At 54.6% G+C, this 16,469-nt stretch overlaps 1 protein-coding gene across 1 annotated transcript; it reads right to left on the bottom strand.

Annotated features, from left to right (window-relative positions):
• Positions 1-1,053: 1,053 nt before the first annotated feature.
• FHIP2B (FHF complex subunit HOOK interacting protein 2B) lies at positions 1,054-15,966 on the bottom strand. The gene is made up of 17 exons (XM_059371360.1): positions 15,875-15,966; positions 11,958-12,036; positions 9,552-9,724; positions 6,073-6,177; positions 5,856-5,978; positions 5,403-5,630; positions 5,101-5,297; positions 4,684-4,792; positions 4,385-4,461; positions 3,849-4,038; positions 3,194-3,339; positions 2,967-3,095; positions 2,707-2,797; positions 2,356-2,499; positions 1,861-2,001; positions 1,537-1,637; positions 1,054-1,298 (listed from the first exon to the last, which is right to left on the bottom strand). The coding sequence occupies exons 1-17, from the start codon at positions 15,917-15,919 to the stop codon at positions 1,160-1,162; spliced, it is 2,217 nt and encodes a 738-aa protein (XP_059227343.1). The 5' UTR covers positions 15,920-15,966; the 3' UTR covers positions 1,054-1,159.
• Positions 15,967-16,469: the final 503 nt, after the last annotated feature.

The following is a 16,469-nucleotide window of genomic DNA, read 5'->3' as shown; positions in this document are numbered from 1 at the left end:
AGGAGCGAAGCCAGCAGCTGCAGTCCCACTGTGAGGTAATGCCTGGCGCCGCCTGTGTGTTCCTGCAGGTTGAGACAGATTCAGGCCGGGTGGGGTGGCAGCCCCAGCCACGAAGGGCACACAGGGAGAACAACACTACGACTGGTTGCTGGGCCCCAGCGCTTCCCCACCAGGTCTTGGGGGCCTGGGGTCAGGTGGGTATCCTGGCCGCGGTCTGTCCCAAGCTCCCCAGCTTCCTGAGGAGAGGAGTCCATTGAGGATGCTGCAGGCTGGGTGGAGCGCTGAGGGCTGGGCCTGGCCTCCCCCAGTCTCTGAGCCCCTCTGCCCAGGTGTCGAGGACCTGCTGAGACGGGTTCAGAGGCGCCAGAGAGAAAACCAGCTGGAGCTGGAGCCTGGCACCCAGCCCCCTGCCCCCCCTTCCCAAGCCCTCTGCCACCCTGGCTGCAGTCGCACCAAGGCGCTCATTAGCAGCTGCCCCCGCCCGGGCGCGGAGCATGCTCTGGTTCTCGGCCATGAGGCGGTTGGGAATTTTGCAACAGTCTCCAGGAGGGCTGGGCAGGGAGAGTGGGCTTCCCCTGCCATCCGCTGCCCCTTCGCCACGGATTAAGCCAAGAAGGCAGGAGAAAAAATGTCAAGTTTCAGCAGTGTCTGTGGTACCCAGCGTGACAGAGACAGGGCTCCTTTGCCCCCATCTCTCTTGGCTTACAGTCGTAACCAGCCTCAGAGCCATCACTCACTCCTTTCTGTGCCCTGGAACTGAGCCACAGGCCTTGGCCCTGAATGGCCCATAGACTCGGGGGTCAGGCACAGAACACATGAAGGTTTGGGTCTGGGTGCTCACCTGGTGATTACCCAGCTCCCCTGAGAGGGCCCCGAGGTCACCATGCTGTCTGGGAGGCCATCTCTTTTGCTCCTTGGCTTCTGGTACCTTGGAGACCCACTCCCTACACCCAGTCTCGTGTGGCTGACAGGCCAGGATCTTCCTGAGTCCACCTGGGAGCGGAAGCCCAGGCCTCCCCAGAGGAAGAGGTGCCTGGGATGCAGAGAACATGGAGCCAAGTCCCAGCCTGGGAGGCAGGCGGTGGTGGCAGTGCCAGGTGGGAGGCGGCTCTTGGGCCGAGGTGTGCAGAGAAATCTCCCTTCCTGTCCTGCTCCTGGCTCAGACGCGCCCTTCCCGGGGAGGGGAGAGGTGCAGGTGAGGACCATGTGGGGGGAACTTGACAAAAGCGATAGCAGCCAGCTCCTTGCAGAATTCCTCAAGAACCACCACGCCCTGGAGGAGAGTCTGGTGGTCCAGCCTGAGGGAGACAGGATGGCGGTGGTGGGGTTACAGCTGGGAGGCGGTGGGAGTGTGCCCAATATGACATTCCAGTGTCCATGAGGCACATTCTTAGTGGCAGACACCCTGAGTGAAGACGGAGCCCAGCAATGGGCCTTCTTTGCACCCCTGACCCATGCTGCTCTCACTCTCCTTGGGCAGTCTGCCTTCCCATCCTAGGATCCCTCCTCAGGCACCCATCTCCCTCAGTTACTTACTGCTCCCCAGGGACCTGACCCATCAGCTGCTTGCGCACCAGGAGCAGTTTGCCCGAGAACTGGGGTACCCTCTGAATTCTCTGCATCAAGTCCCCGATCACCTAGAGTAGGAATGAGACAAGGCTAGGGTAGGGGCTGGTGACACTCATGCAGGGTCCCCCTAGCTCTGCCGCAGCACAGTGGAGGAGAGGGGTGTGTGTGCCTGTGCATTCCCCTGGAGCTGTCCGGAGTACCCACTCCTGTGGCTCCAACCCCGCCCCATCCGGGTCCCCCTCCCTTCCTGCAGCCCCACCGACACACACCTCTGGGCTCAGGCATCCTTACCCTGACGAGCACAGAGAACAGACTCCTGCAGCCAGGGGCCAGGTTGATGTAGGGATCCAGGAGGTACTCGTGGATAAGGGGGTGGGGGAAGAGGGCAAGCCGGGACAGGACTGAGGTCACTTGCAGGTTCAGGCTGTATGGCTGTAGGGAACACAGTGGACAAGCCGAGGGTTGGCAGGGGGCCACGAGCCTTTTTGCACTCCCCCAGCAAGGCGCCTGGCCAGTGTGAACGTGTGCGGGGGTGGGAGTCTCACGTGATGTGTGTGTGTGTGTCATGGATTCCCTGGGGCTGAGGGCCAGAACATGTTAAGGCGTGTGGAGCAGAGGCAAGATGGGGCTTCCTGCCTAGAGAAGGGGGAGGGGTGGAGGAAGGGGGTATGGAGCTGAAGAACCAAAGAGGGCTCTAATACCCACCCCCACCCCCCACCAGGGCACCTGTCTGGAGTTCTCCCATGGGCCCTCACCCTGTAGCCAGGGCCCAGTCCCATTGGCTACCTGTTCCAAAATCCGGGACATGCGGTCAAACAGCATTCGGAGGAAGTGACCCTCAAAGAAAGGCCGTTCAGGCTCATGAGGGTCCAGGGGTGTGGGGCCCAGGGGCCAGCCCCAAGGGGCAACTCGGGAGCTGCACTCCTGGAACTGAAACAGGAGTGAGAGTTGAGGAGGTGGGCCCAGTGGTCAGGAGGCTCCCGAAGACCGAGGGAACCACGGAGGAAGGATGGACTCGAGGCTCTTGGCCGGAGCAGGGAGCACCTTGGGCAGATCACAGAGGGAGAAGGTGGAGTTTATCAACACCCCGGCTTTGAGGGACAAGAAGTGGGCGTTGGTAGAGGCCTCAACACTCACCAGTCCATAAGCATCGTGGACGTATGTGTCATATCCGGTCTCTTCCAGGAAAGCCGAGGTTTTGGCTTCCTCAGGAACCAGGCAGAGGAAACTGAGACACAAGACCCTAGGTGAGGAGGGGCACTGGCTGGGCTGCCCTGCTCCTCCCCACTTCACCTCCAGCTCTGAGGGAGCAATGCCTCCTGGGCTGCGCCTCATCCCAGCTATGGCCAAAGACAGAACAAACCTCAAGTGGCTGAGATTTCCAGATAGCTCCCTACCTGTTGACGATCTCAGTCACTGCTGTTTTGCCATCCGAGTTGGTGGCAGGGGCTCGGGGAGGCTTTGTGGAGGGCTGAAAGCTGTTGTTGAGGAAGCCGTCTGTGAAGTAGGGGTCTTCCTCCAGATCTCTGTGGCATCAACGAATGAATGAACAAGTGCAGGGGTGTGGGGGGCCATGAGGGTCCCACCGGCCTGAGGCCTCCCAGAGGCACAGGGTTCCACTTACAGGGTGTCTTCATAGCTCTCGGGCTCGGGTGAGCCCCGGGCCACATAATGGCGGCCCTCCAGGTTGCACAGGACCAGGCCGTGGATGACCTGCTCGTGCGGCTTCTGCAGCAGCTCCTCGAATAACCGCAGGGTGGTGATGCTGATCTGGGTAAGAAAGGATCAGCGAGACCCCGGTTCTAGTGGTCCTGGGAATTGCTTACTCGGATAAGAAAAGAGCAGGCGGCAGGTTTTGGGGAGAGTGGGGGGCAGTCCTCTGCGGGGAGTGCTGGTCTGGGAGCTGGAAGTCTGCCCGGTTCCGGTTCTATTACTAATTTGATGTGTGTTATCAAGTGAGCCAACTGGCTTTTCTGTTTCCATGGCTGAAAAACGGAATAGCAGCCTCACCTCGCTCGGAGTAGCTACAAGCCTCAAACAAGCCAAGTGAATATGAAATAGGTTTGGAAAACAGAAAATCACACAGCAAGCATCTGGTCACAGAAAATCACTGTGTGACAAAAGCAGTCACTGTTTTGGGGGGGGGTATGCATTTCAGTGCCTCAAAGGCAGTACCACCTGGTAAGCTGATGTTAGAGGGCTGAAACACTCAGAAGACCCCTTGGGCAGGGGTTGGTTGGTGGGTGCCAGAAGGACGACACCCCCCTCCCCCGCCTCACCTCGTCCGAGAGGTGGTCGCAGTGCCCGATGAGGTGAGCACACAGAGTGCAGGGGCCGTCGTCAGGGGCTGCAGGCTGTGGGTCTGTGCCCAGGAGGAAAGCCACAGCCTCTCGCAGCAGCACAGGGGAGCGGAGCTGACGCAGCATGGCCGTGAGCAAGGCGGTGGAGGTCAGGACACTCTGCTCAGAGCTACAGGGAGAGAGCGCTGAGCCAGGCCTGGGGGCTGAGAGCCAGGTGGGGGATGGCCAGGAGTAAATGAGTGTGGGGGTGACAGAACCCTTTCCTGGTTTCCTTCTGCCTTGGCTGGTATTTCTCTGTTTGCTCCCTAGCTCTCCTGAGGTCCTGGAGTCAGCCCACATGGCTCTGAGCCACCTGTGTGTCAGGAGGCCAAGCCCGGCAAACATTAAACATGGGCCTGCAGACCCGCGTTACTCTGGCCAAAGAGTTCCTGGCCTTAGGAATGAGTAGGGGCCCAATGGGGCGAGCAAATGGGTCCAGACCATGGCCAGCCCCAGGGAACGGGACACATACTTACACATGCAGGAGGTGGGGCTGCAGAATCTCCACGAAAAACTTCTCAGCCACAGCCTTTGCCAAGGCCTCGGCAACCACCTAGGTGCCAAGGACATGTCTTAAGCACGTTTTACCTCCGTGACAGTTTTCCACTGAGAAACTACTGTGTCCTTGCACAGTGTCTAACACAATAGGCAGGCCAAGGGCCCTGCCTAGCTCCTGAGAGGTCCACTGGGTCCTCAAGGTGGACACAGGGAAGGGAGTGGGGTCAACCGCAGGGCACCCCCACAGAGGGTCCCACTGGGGCCCACCCCTGCTCACCGTATGTGCCTCTGTGATGAGGTGGTCACAGTAATCAAACCAGCCCAAAAAGGCAGCCAAGGCCTCCTTGCCAGGGAAGGAAGCTTCATCGGATGGGGCACTGGGCAACCTGAGGGGGAGCAAGGGAGGGGCTGTGAGGCGTGCCTCAGGGATGTTCCAGAATCTGTTCCACCCTCCTCGTCCCTGCCCACCCTCCTTCTCCCTGCAACCTCTGTGGCCAGTGCCAGGCGGAAGAAGGAGGGGGGAAGCAAAAGTGATGTTCCCTTGGAGGGAAAGCCCGTGAGGATAGGCTGTGCCCTCCAGAAGAGAGTGGCCAGCAGGGGTCCCCAACCCTCCTAGAAAACCAGAGGACAGGGAGGGCTTCTAGCCACTTAAAAAATAGCCCAACCCAGCTTCCCCTCACCCCCAAGAGCCTACCTCCAGCTGATGCCCTCTAGTGCAGCAATGTCCGCTGGGTCCAGGAAGGGGGGCAGGGACTGGTATAGCTGGCAGAGGTGCTCGGTGACAACACGGCAACAAGGGCTGCTCTGCACCAGGTAGGTGGCAGCGGCAGGTGAAGCCACACTTACCAGGAGCAGCAGGTTCTCCTGCGCCTTCAGAGCCACCCGACCTTTCTAGGGGACAGGGTCAGGACTTTAGGGACATACATCTGAACCCCTGGACCCCTCCCAGCAGTTCACCCTCCTCGTCCCTGCCCACTCTGTCTTGACGGCTGGCACCTTGCTCTTGCACAGCCCGATCAGGGCGGTGATGAGGGTGCTTTCCCCAACCACTCCTTCTGGCTCCTCTGTCTCAGCAGGCAGCTGTGAGCTCAAGGCCCGGGCTCCGCACGGACTCATGTCAGGAGCCTTGCTGTGGGCGTGGTCCTTGTCCTGCACACTGGCGGCCTCTCTAGGCAGGGTGGTGGGCTCTTTGGATGACTTCTTTCTACTGACCATCTTTTTGCCCTGCAAAGAAGGTCGGGTGAAGCCATGTCACGGTGCAGACCATTGCCCAGGATGCTCCACTGGGAAGGCAGGATGTGCTGGCTGTCAGGGCCTCAGCATGGAGCTGGAGGGGAAGCTGCCTGGGTGCCTGAGGACCTGCTCCACCCTCTGCTTCCTCAGAAGGGCCTCAGAGGCCTGCCCTGCAATCTGGGCCCTCCCTCTCCTCTTCCTCACAGAGGTGCTCACTTCCAGGATGTAGGTGAGCAGGGCTGGGTCCTGTTGGATCTTGGAGCAGAGCACAGTGGTGAACTGTACCTCCTCCTTTTCTGTTTGGGATCCAGGAACTGTCCCACCAAGTCGGAGAAGCTTCTAGAAGGGAAGAAAATTAAAAACAGATAAGAATGGGGTAGCAGAGAAGAGAGAAGGCTTGACCCTCAGACCCTCCCTGGTCTCCTGGTCTCACCTGCACAGGCCTGTGGACATTGAGGTAATGCAGGAGGGGGTGCTGTACCTGGGCCAGAATCTTGCTGAAGAACTGGAACACCTGCTGTCGCATCCCTGGGGGGTACTGAGGGTCAAGGTGCCCGTCAGAAGGTGGAGCCCACCGACTGCAGGCAATGCTCCTCCCACCCCTCACCGGGCCACAGCACCAGCCTCCCATGGTCAGTGCTCAGAGGGCACCTTTTCTGGAAGCCTCCTTCCCTCACTATAGGCACACCTCGAACACTTCGCTTCCAGACCACCACAATAAAGCAAATATTACAATCAATGAATACTGCAATATAGCAAGTTAAATAAATTTTTTGGCTTCCCAGTAAATATAAAAACTACATTTATGCTATACTGTGGTGTATTAATTATGCAATTGCATTATATCTAAAAGGCAACGTACATAACCTTAATTTAAAAATACTGCTACAGGGCACCTGGGTGGCTCAGTGGGTTAAAGTTTCTGCCTTCAGCTCAGGTCATGATTCCAGGGTTCTGGGATGGAGCCCCACATCAGGCTCTCTGTTTGGCGGGGAGTCCGCTTCTCCCTCTCTCTCTGCCGGCCTCTCTGTCTACTTATGATCTCTATCAAATAAATAAATAAAATCTTTAAAAAGTATATTGCTACAAACTGCTAACCGTCATCTGAGCCTTCAGCGAGTCGCAGTCTTTTTGCTGGTGGAGGCGCTCGCCTCCATGTTGGTGGCGCTGACTGATCAGGGTGGTCCTTGCTGAAGGTGGGAATGGCTGTGGCAATTTCTTAAAATAAGACAACAGTGAAGTTGGCCACGTGGATGGACTCTTGCTTTCATGCATGACTTCTCTGTAGCACCCCAAACTGTTTGATACATTTTTTTTTTAAGATTTTATTTATTTATTTGACAGAGAGAGATCACAAGTAGGCAGAGAGGCAGGCAGAGAGAGAGGAGGAAGCAGGCTCCCTGCTGAGCAGAGAGCCCGATGTGGGACTCGATCCCAGGACCCTGAGATCATGACCTGAGCCGAAGGCAGCGGCTTAACCCACTGAGCCACCCAGGCGCCCTGTTTGATACATTTTACTCCCAGTAGAACTTCTTTCAAAACTAGAGCTGGTGCTATCCAACCTGCAGCCGCTGCTCTATCGACTATGTTCACACAACGCTCTCAATCTTTGGTTTTCCTCTCAACAATCTTCCCAGCGTCCTCCCCAGGAGCAGATTCCACCTGAGGAAACCTCGTTCCCTGCTCATCCACAAGCAGCAGCTCCTCATCTGTTATGTGATCATGAGAGGGCAGCCATTCAGTCCCATCTTCGGGCTCCACTTCCGGTTCTAGTTCTCTCGCCCTTCCCCCAGACTTCCTCCCTGAAGTCGTGAACCCGCCACAGTCATCCTTGAAGGTTGCAATCAAATTCTTCCAAATTCCGGTTCATGCTGATATTTTGACCTCTTCCCAGGAATCACGAATGTTCTTAATGGCACCTGGAATGGTGAATCCTTGCCAAGAGGATTTCAATTTACTTTGCCCAAATGCATCCGAAGAGTCACTACCCGTGGCAGCCACAGCCTTACAGAAGGTATTTCTTAAATAGTAAGACTTGAGAGTTCAGTGATCCTCAAATGGAGTCTGTGTGTCAGAATGGAGTCTGGGAACTCGTGCCCGACCAGGCGCCTTGTCAGGGAGCAGTCGTGTTGGGAAAAGGAGACTTTTTTCTGAGCGGTAGGTCTCAACAGTGGATTTAAAATATTCAGGAAACCATGTGTAATCTAAAGTGCTTTCGCTCAGGCTTCATTGTCCCATTTACAGAGCACGGGCAGAGCGGACTTAGCGCGATTCTTCAGGACTCTGGGATTTCCAGAATGGTCAATGAGCACTGGCTTTGACTCTAAGTCACCAGCGGCATGAGCCTGGAACAAGAGAGTCAGCCTGTCCTTTGAAACTCGAAGCTGAAGCTGGGCGTTGACTTCCGCCCTCCAGCTGTGAGAGTCCTAGCTGGCATCTCCCTCCAAGAGAGGCCGTTTTATCCGCACTGGAAATCCGTCACTCGGGGTAGCCTCCTTCATCACCTAATCCCGCTGGATCTCCCGGAGAACTTGCAGCAGCGTCTACACCAGCACTGGCTGCTCACCTTGCACTCTGACGTCACAGAGACGGCTTCCTCCCTTACACCCCGCAGACCACTTCCCATAGCTTCTGCCTTTTCTCCTGCAGCTTCCCCACCGCTCTCAGCCTTTGAAGAATTGGAGAGTCGGGGCCTTGCTCAGGATCAGGCTTTGGCTTAACAGAACGTCGAGGCTGGTGTGCTCGTCTATGCAGACCACTCAGTCTTTCTCCACCTCAGCCATAAGGCTGTTTTGCTTTCTTACTGTTCATGTGTCCACTGGAAAGCACTTTGAATTTCCTTCAACAATTTTCCTTTGCATTCTCAACCTGGCTGCTCGTTGTGTGACCCAGCTTTTGGCCTATCTTAGCTTTTGATGTGACTTTCTCATTAATCTTAGTCATTTCTAGCTTTTGATTTATTTATTTAATTTTATTTAATTTTTAAAGATTTTATTTATTTGACAGACAGATCACAAGTAAGCAGAGAGAGAGAGAGAGAGAGAAAGAGGAGGAAGCAGGCTCCCTGCTGAGCAGAGAGCCTGATATGGGGCTCGATCCCAGGACCCTGAGATCATGACCTGAGCCAAAGGCAGAGGCTTAACCCACTGAGCCACCCAGGCGCCCCTAGCTTTTGATTTAAACTGACAGACGTGTGACTCTTCCTTTCACTTGAACACTTAGAGGCCACTGTAGGATTATTAGTTGGCCAGATTTCAATATCACAGTGTCTCAGGGAATAGGGAGGCCCAAGGAGAGGGAGAAAAAGGGGAATGGCTGGCCAGTAGAGCTGTCTTAGAGAGGCATTATTTGTGGTGCTCCCAATTACAACAGCAACATCAAAAATCACTGACCACATATCACTGTAAGAATATAATAACTAAGTCTGAAGTATTACCAGTAATTACCAACATGTGACACAGAGACATGAAGTGAACACACACTGTCGGAAAATAGCGCCAACAGACTTGCTCAAGGTAGGGCTGCCCACAAAGTCCAACTTGTAAAAAATGCAGTCCTTGTGAAGCACCATCAAGTGGAGCGCAACTGAGTAAGTTGTGCCCATCTTTGAAACGGGCCTTCCCGACACTGTCAGGTCCCCGTCCTGCTTCATTGCTCTCCATAACCCCGTCATTGTTGAACAGACCACGTGCGGGCCCCCCTGATGACCCACCTCTCGCTGACCAGAATTTCTGTGTTTTAACTGCTGCTGTGCCTGCAGCACCAAGGACCCTGCCCAGCCCACAGCTGGTTCTCAGCACATCTTCGCTGAATGAACCCTGACTGAACAATGGGAGTGTGTCCACCACACGATGTGACAGGAACATGAGTGGACGAGCCAGGAATGCAGGGGCTCCCCAGGGTCCTGCCCACCTCAGCCTTGCCCAGTGTGCACAGGGTCTCCAGGATTTTGTGCTGCAGTAGGTACTCCAGACAGGGCCCAGCCTCGCCAGCTGCCGTCTGCTGCCTCTCCTCGTACACCAGGATGTCCAGCATCTGCTTCAGCCGCCAGGGGATATCCGTTTTCTTGGCGGGGGTGTTTTCATCTAATAGGGATTCAGGAAACAAGAGTGAGTGGGGTGAAGAGAGGTTCTCTGGCTTGATGAGGTCAAGGCCCTGGGGACTGTAGGTAGCGAGAGACTGAGGATACACCTGGATTAAGGCCCGGTTCACAGTGGGCTTCAAACGAAGACCAGAGAAAATGGAAATTTACAGCTGGTGCCTCTATATTTAAAAAGACAAAAGACCTTTTGGCTGAGGCCCAGGATACAGCCCTCTGGCAGGGAATGTGTGCATATTCTAGAGAGGGAGACGGCATCATTTTTTCTGCTAACCCTGGGGCGTACATTGCTCTGGGCCTGACTGAGGCGCTGTGGGCTTGGGGTCTCCGTCCTAGAATGTGAAGTGGTCTCATAGCAGCTTTCCAAGAGGCAAAGCAGCTTTCCTCTTGTCCTTTTTACACACAGAGGAGGCCGAAAGGAGAAACTTATTATTTTTTTTTTAACATAGGAGAAGAAAATCTGTGCATGACCACGAGTTCAGAGGCAAACCTGCTCCACTGTGCAAAGGTCTTGATGGAGAAGCAGAGGCTTTCTTGGTGAGAGTCTCAGAGACCGTATAAAGCAAGTTTTAGTGCTTTGGGACAAGCCTTGGAGCACCCCCTAGCTTACTTTGAAAGCACTGGCTTTTGAACAACAGTTCACCTCACCCATCCCTGTACCTATGATGTAGGGAGTGTTCTGCAAATTAATAGAATCAGGTTCCAGTAAAGGCCCAAGGGGACCTGAGTCAGTTCAGGATCTTTTCCTATATCCTGGTAGACTGGGGCTCTCTGTCCAGAGATCTTCAGTCTAAAAGGTACAGACTTCCAATTAAAAAGTAAGTAAGTCCTGGGTGCCTGGGTGGCTCAGTCAATTGGGTGTCCCAGTCCTGATTTTGGCTCTGGTCATGATCTCAGGGTTGTGAGAGCGAGCCCTGCATCAAGCTCTTGCTGGGCGTGGAGCCTGCTTAAGATTCTCTCTCTTTCCCTCTCCCTCATACCCCCCTGCTAAAAAACAAATAACAAAACAAAAACAAAAACAAAAAATAATAAATAAGTCCTGAGAATGGTATATACGCACAGTGATTATAGTTAAAGTATTGCATATTTGAAAATTGCTAAAGAGTAGATCTTAAAAGTTGTCATACAAGAAAAAAAATGGGTAACTAGTTAGGGTGATGGATATTAACTAGACTTACTGTATTGATTACTTCACAATATATCCATATATTGAATCAATAGGTTGTACCCCCAAGTTACATGGTATAATGTTACATCAACTATATCTCAAAAAAAAGAATAAAAAGCTCTTCCCCATCGCTCTCCACTGGGGGTGATTCTGCCCCCAGGACAATTTGCCCATGTTTGGAAAGACACAGTTATGGCAATGGAGAGGGTGGAAGTCTGAGCTGCTGCTAACCGTTCCACTGTGCACCCCCAGAAGCCTGCCACCACAGAGAATGACCAAGCACAAACGTTAGCTGTGCCAAGATCGCAGAACCTGGTCTAAAAGGGACACTTAGGGAGTCCCTCAGAGTGTCCAAAGACTGCTTTTTAACTTCTCAGGCTGGCTCAGGCTGGAAATCAAGTCTTCAGGAAGTGGGTAGGCTGGAATCAAACCCCAGTGTGAACCAGGATGTAGAAAGCTGGGGATACAGGACAGGGTTACCTGGCAACCAGCACGTATCCACCAATACCAACATACTGACTACAAAGCAGCCAATCAGATTCCACCCCCTCTGGGAGTGCTCCTGCTGGGCTCAGAGCACCCGAAGCTTTGGCTGTCTAGGGTGTCAGCTGGAGGAGAAGGATCTGTACATGTTACATGCCTTGGCTTTTGTTCTCCTCCTACCCTAGATTTCCATAAGGGAAATGCCCTCTAAGTTAGCTCAGGGAAAGGAGGAGGAATTGATCCCTTTTCTTTTCTTTTCATCAGTAAGCCCTGGGCATGGGCCCTGAGGACTGCAGGCCTGGATACTCTGCCTAGCTGGAAGCTAGGGGCAAGTGGGGCTCACCCTCTGCCTTGCAGTCAGGTCAGTGACATGCCCGATTTCCTAGTCCCCACTCCTATCTCACACAGATCCTAAAGGTCAGGGTGGGGCCAGCCCCCACTCTCCACCCCTGTGCAGCCCTTGTCACCCTCTCCAGGCCACATGAGTCTCTGCCTGGCATGGTGACAGCCCACACCTTCCTCCCCACTACCTGCGGGGCTCCCTTAGCCAGGGGAGACCGGGCCCCACCTGTACTTTCAATGTAGTAGTGTGTGATACCCTTCCAGTGCTCCACGAAGGCCTCCAGCAGGTCAATGCTGGGCTCCCGCTGTGAAGAGAGCAGAGACACAGTGTAAGGAGCTGCCACCGTGACCACGGGCTCCAGTGCCACTGCCGCTCATCACAATGGATGGTCCACCATCTACCAGGGCTCAGGTCAGTGCCAGGCCCTGGAGGAGGTGCCAGATTCTCAAAGGGAGCAGGAACACGTTTTCTCCAGGACAATCTCCTGGCCCTTCTCCCAGCCCCTCTCTCTCCCAGAGGCTGTGCTCCTGCTACATGTCATGATTCCACCATAGTCCCTGGCCTGGGAGAGCTAAGAACATCAGTACGGAAGATGGGACACAGAAAGAGATCATCTCAAGATGGTCATGCAACCAGAGAGGGATGTTGAGGAAAACAGGAGAGCACCCCCAAAACAACAAAATCAAAATGACACACAGGGAAAACAAGGCAAAGACAAAGCTTTCCGGCCCCTCCCTGTCCAAGAGTCTGCACAAATCTGTGTTCGAGGCCATCGAAAGAATTCGTTCAGCCAGATGGGTAATGTTAGCATAATATTCATGAGGTGTCTTACTTCGAACATGCTTGCATCTTTTGTCCAGGGCCGCAGGCTGCTGGAGTTGCTGGGAAGGCACAGCCTGCAGCCCCAAGGAATTCTATTTCTGCTATGAGCAATGCCCCTTTTCCAGAAGTTACCTCTTCATCTCCATACCAGTAACAACTGCTTTCCCTGAGAACTCCAGAAAAGAGCATTCGTTCTCTTTCCTTGCAGAGTAAACGTTTACAGGGAAAAAATACGTAATCAAATAGTCCCGTACCACAGGTGCTCATTTCTACCTCTCTGTCTCTGTTCAGGCCACTCCTCGGCCCAGGAGGCCCTGTGTCACCCTACCCTTGTCTAGAGCCAAATGGCCACCCATGAGGTCCAGCTGGTGCAGCTAAGGGCCACTGGCTCCACAAAGGCCTCATCAGAGTTCTTGGTCTCTCTAACCTCACACTTCACAGCATCACAGAACTGTCTACTCCCATCAGTTCTTGACCTTTTGGCTAAGATAAGTGCAGAACTGTCTACTCCTGATTCATTCAGGAAATCTCTTTTGAGTGCCTACTGTGTACAAGACACAGTGCTAGGTACCATAAGCAAAACAAGGCCATCAGAGACCCAGTGCCAGAGAGAATAGAATATGAAAAATGCTCCAAGTAACTCAGCTGTAGGAAGTAGTGTGAGAATGTGGGACAGGTGGAAAGTAGCCCATGGGAAAAGAACACTGGAACAGAGAAGGCTTTACTGAGGTTACCCTGAAACTAAAACATGAGGAAAGCAGTCCCAGGCCAATAATCAGAGATGAAGGCAAGACAGTTCCTCGGAAAGAACTCTACAGAGTGTGTCTGGGACAAGGATGGATTGATGAGTGTGGGGTCCGTGAACATCAAGCCACTGGGTCAGGATTGGTTCCTGCAGGCGGAGGGAGAAGGGGCGGGGGGAGGGAGTTCAAGGACATTTGCAGAGCCATGTTTCAGGCAGAGTCCTCGGGCAGTTGCGTGTAGGAGATGAAGGCAGGAAGAATGGTTTAGAAGGCCATGAAGACAGGAGGAAGAAGCAGTAACACCAAATCAGAGGCCCTGAAACTCTTCCCCCAACGCTCATCTGCCCAGGGAACCTTATCTTCTTTCATGGGTAGTTGTTGGGGGGGCATGATCCTTACTGGAGCTTCATCTCCCACGGTCATTCCAAAAACACCATCCAAATGGAGCCAACACGTCAAACCACATCCTGTGTGAGACTGTGATTGGGGGATTAGAGTCTTCCCTTCTACTAGACTGTGAGCTCCCTGAGGGCCCAGGATCTGTGCGTTCTAGCTCTGCCTGCTCCTAAAGGGCTCTGCCACTAGTGACTACATTACATTCATATTTACTCAATATCTCAGCAAACTCTTTTAACATTCTTTCCATAGTTCCTTGTCTCAGGAAAGCCCTCCGGGCCTTGACTGGCACTAATCATCTTACAGAGCTATGATGAGCTCTCATCTAGCCTCAAAATTCATTTACAGTCTCCTGAACCGTTACTCTGGGCTAACACTGAAAATGAACAATCCAGTGGGGACAGGAGGCCCGGGAGAACACAGATGGTCAGCAGACAGATTGTAACAGAACAGACTGTTAGAACAAAGCAAGGGGATCATCTTCCCCTGAATCTACTATTAATTACTATAGCTCCAAAGCCATTGTACCAAATGATTTATGTTAAAGAGAAATTATTAAATTTCTAATTGTTATCTTTGTTAATAATAATAAAGAATACTTTCTAAAAGAACTCCAATGATCACTATTTCTGTTTTGTCAGAAGAGGGCAGGAGGAGCACTCTTCCTCCCTTAACAAGAAGTCAAGGAACCAGCTGGGGTCTTAACCTGGAGACAAGGCAGGGGGAAGACCTGACAGTTATGCAGAGCCAGCCAAACTTCTCCAGCACTTTCTATGTAGCCTATACTCAGGGGCCAAAAATCACCTGCCTAAAAATGCCACCTTTGATCACCAGTCCCTCCTCCAGCCCCTGAGGCTAAAATGCCCACAATGGAAGCATTAGAAAGTCACTTCTTAGGACTAAGGCTCTCTCTGGCCTGTCTACCTGCCCTATGGTCTGGAGCTTTCCCGGAGGGGTATGAAGTGGTTCGTCATATCACTTTCTAAGATGACAGCTGTTTTGACTGGAGACAAGGAGGAGGGGAAGGCAAGATTATTCTGGAACCCCTCCCTCGGTGGGCTGCCAGCGACCTCAGGAAGGGTGGGCTGGGACAGGTGGAGGAGAGATGGGAGGAGCTTTTTACTTTCTTCACAAGTCTGATTAAGGCTGAGACTGTTCTCATTTATAATAAGCTCTCTTTTGGGGGGAGAAAGGAGATGGAACACAAGGTTGTTTCTCCTGAGCAAGTCTGACAGAATATAGCAAATCGATCAATTAGAGGAGGGCTTCTACTTTGAGACAAAAGAACTGTTAACTTTACGGACAGATTCTTGGCAGGGTTACTTTGAACAGAAGGCATTCGGCTTATTCTATCTAAACAGCACTTTTATCTTGCTCAATGAGGTGAACCCGCCTCTGACCAGCCTTCAACCCCAACAGAAATGGCAAACACAAACGCTCCCTCATATGGCCGTCCCAAGGTCCCCCCATTGCTGGCCGCTCCCGACTCAAGGTCACTCTGGCCAGCGCGCCTGCGGTGTGAGACAACATTCTGGATACGCCCTGTGGCCCCGCAGCAGGCTCCTTCCTGGGCCAGGCGCCCACCCACCCCTGGACTGTATATACACAGGCTTCCTGGGGACGTGGCCAATCTGGGCCGGAACTTCCCAAGCGGAGGCTGAGAACACACCGGCCTGACTGAGGTCTTGGGGTTGTCTGGGGGCTCAGAAGGAAGGGAAGAGGCATCTATTTTTCCAGCCCAGGTGACCAGGAAGGGAGGAGCGTAGGGGGGCGGGGGGAAGGAAGGAGGACGGCAAAGCGCCTGGGCTAGGGACCTTGGGGAAGAAACTACTGGGTGACAAGGGAGCCCTCTAGCACAGAAGAGTTTGGGAACTGGGAGCAGGAAAAATAGGAAGCCATTTGGGGAAAACGGTTAGGGGCTGGGCGATCTGGAGAGAAGCTGGGAGTAGGCGCGATCGGCAAAAGAGGCCACAGGAAGCAGGAAGGGCTGTGCGGGAGGGGCGCGACCGGGGAGAGACCGGGGAGAGAGGGGGCTCCGCGACAGGCCGCCGCGGCCTGGGTGGGGGTCCCTTCCCCGAGCCGGGCCCGCGCCTTCCGCCGGCCTGCCCGCCGGCTCCTCCCCCCGCCCCGCGCCCGCCCTTCCGGCCCAGGCCCCGCGCGCCCGGGCCTCCCCGGCCTCACCGCCCCCACGGCCTCCTGCAGCAGCGCCCCGAGCCGGCTCAGCATGGTGGCGGCCCGGCCCGGCTCGGCTCCCGGGCGGCGGTGGCGGCGGTGGCGGCGGCGGAGCGGCGGCGGAGCTCGCAGGCGGAGGCGGCCCCGGAGGCGCGGCGAGGGGGCGGGGCCCTGCCGGTTCGCTCCGCCCCGCCCTGGCCCACTGGGGGCACCCAGCGCCCCCAGCCCGGCCCCGGCCCCCGCTCGCACTGTCGGGAAGGAGGCCGGGCGCAGACGTCGCCCGGCTGGGGAGAGCAAATTGGTGTGGGGAGTGCGCCCTGGAGCCCGGCCCCGCAGCGGTGGGGCGCCGCGGGGCAGCAGGTTCACGCGGCCCCGTGGGGGGAGCCAGGTGGCAGCGAGAAGGGCTGGTGGGACAGGGAGTTTCTTCCACGAGGTATGAGAAGGTTTGTGGGTCCTGTAAGTCTCTAGACGCCCCTGCCTCCACCCCCTTTCCGATACAGTAGCCACTGTTCGCACGTGGCTGTCGAGCCCTGAAACCAACGTGCTAGTCCAAATAGAGAGGCGCTGAAGAGTACCCCGGGTTCTGAAGACTCACTACAAAAAG

Source organism: Mustela nigripes, chromosome 1 (assembly GCF_022355385.1).
Source record: "Mustela nigripes isolate SB6536 chromosome 1, MUSNIG.SB6536, whole genome shotgun sequence".
Lineage (NCBI taxonomy): Eukaryota > Metazoa > Chordata > Mammalia > Carnivora > Mustelidae > Mustela > Mustela nigripes.
Note: the sequence above shows the minus strand (reverse complement) of the source record. Positions and strands in the feature narration are given on the sequence as shown.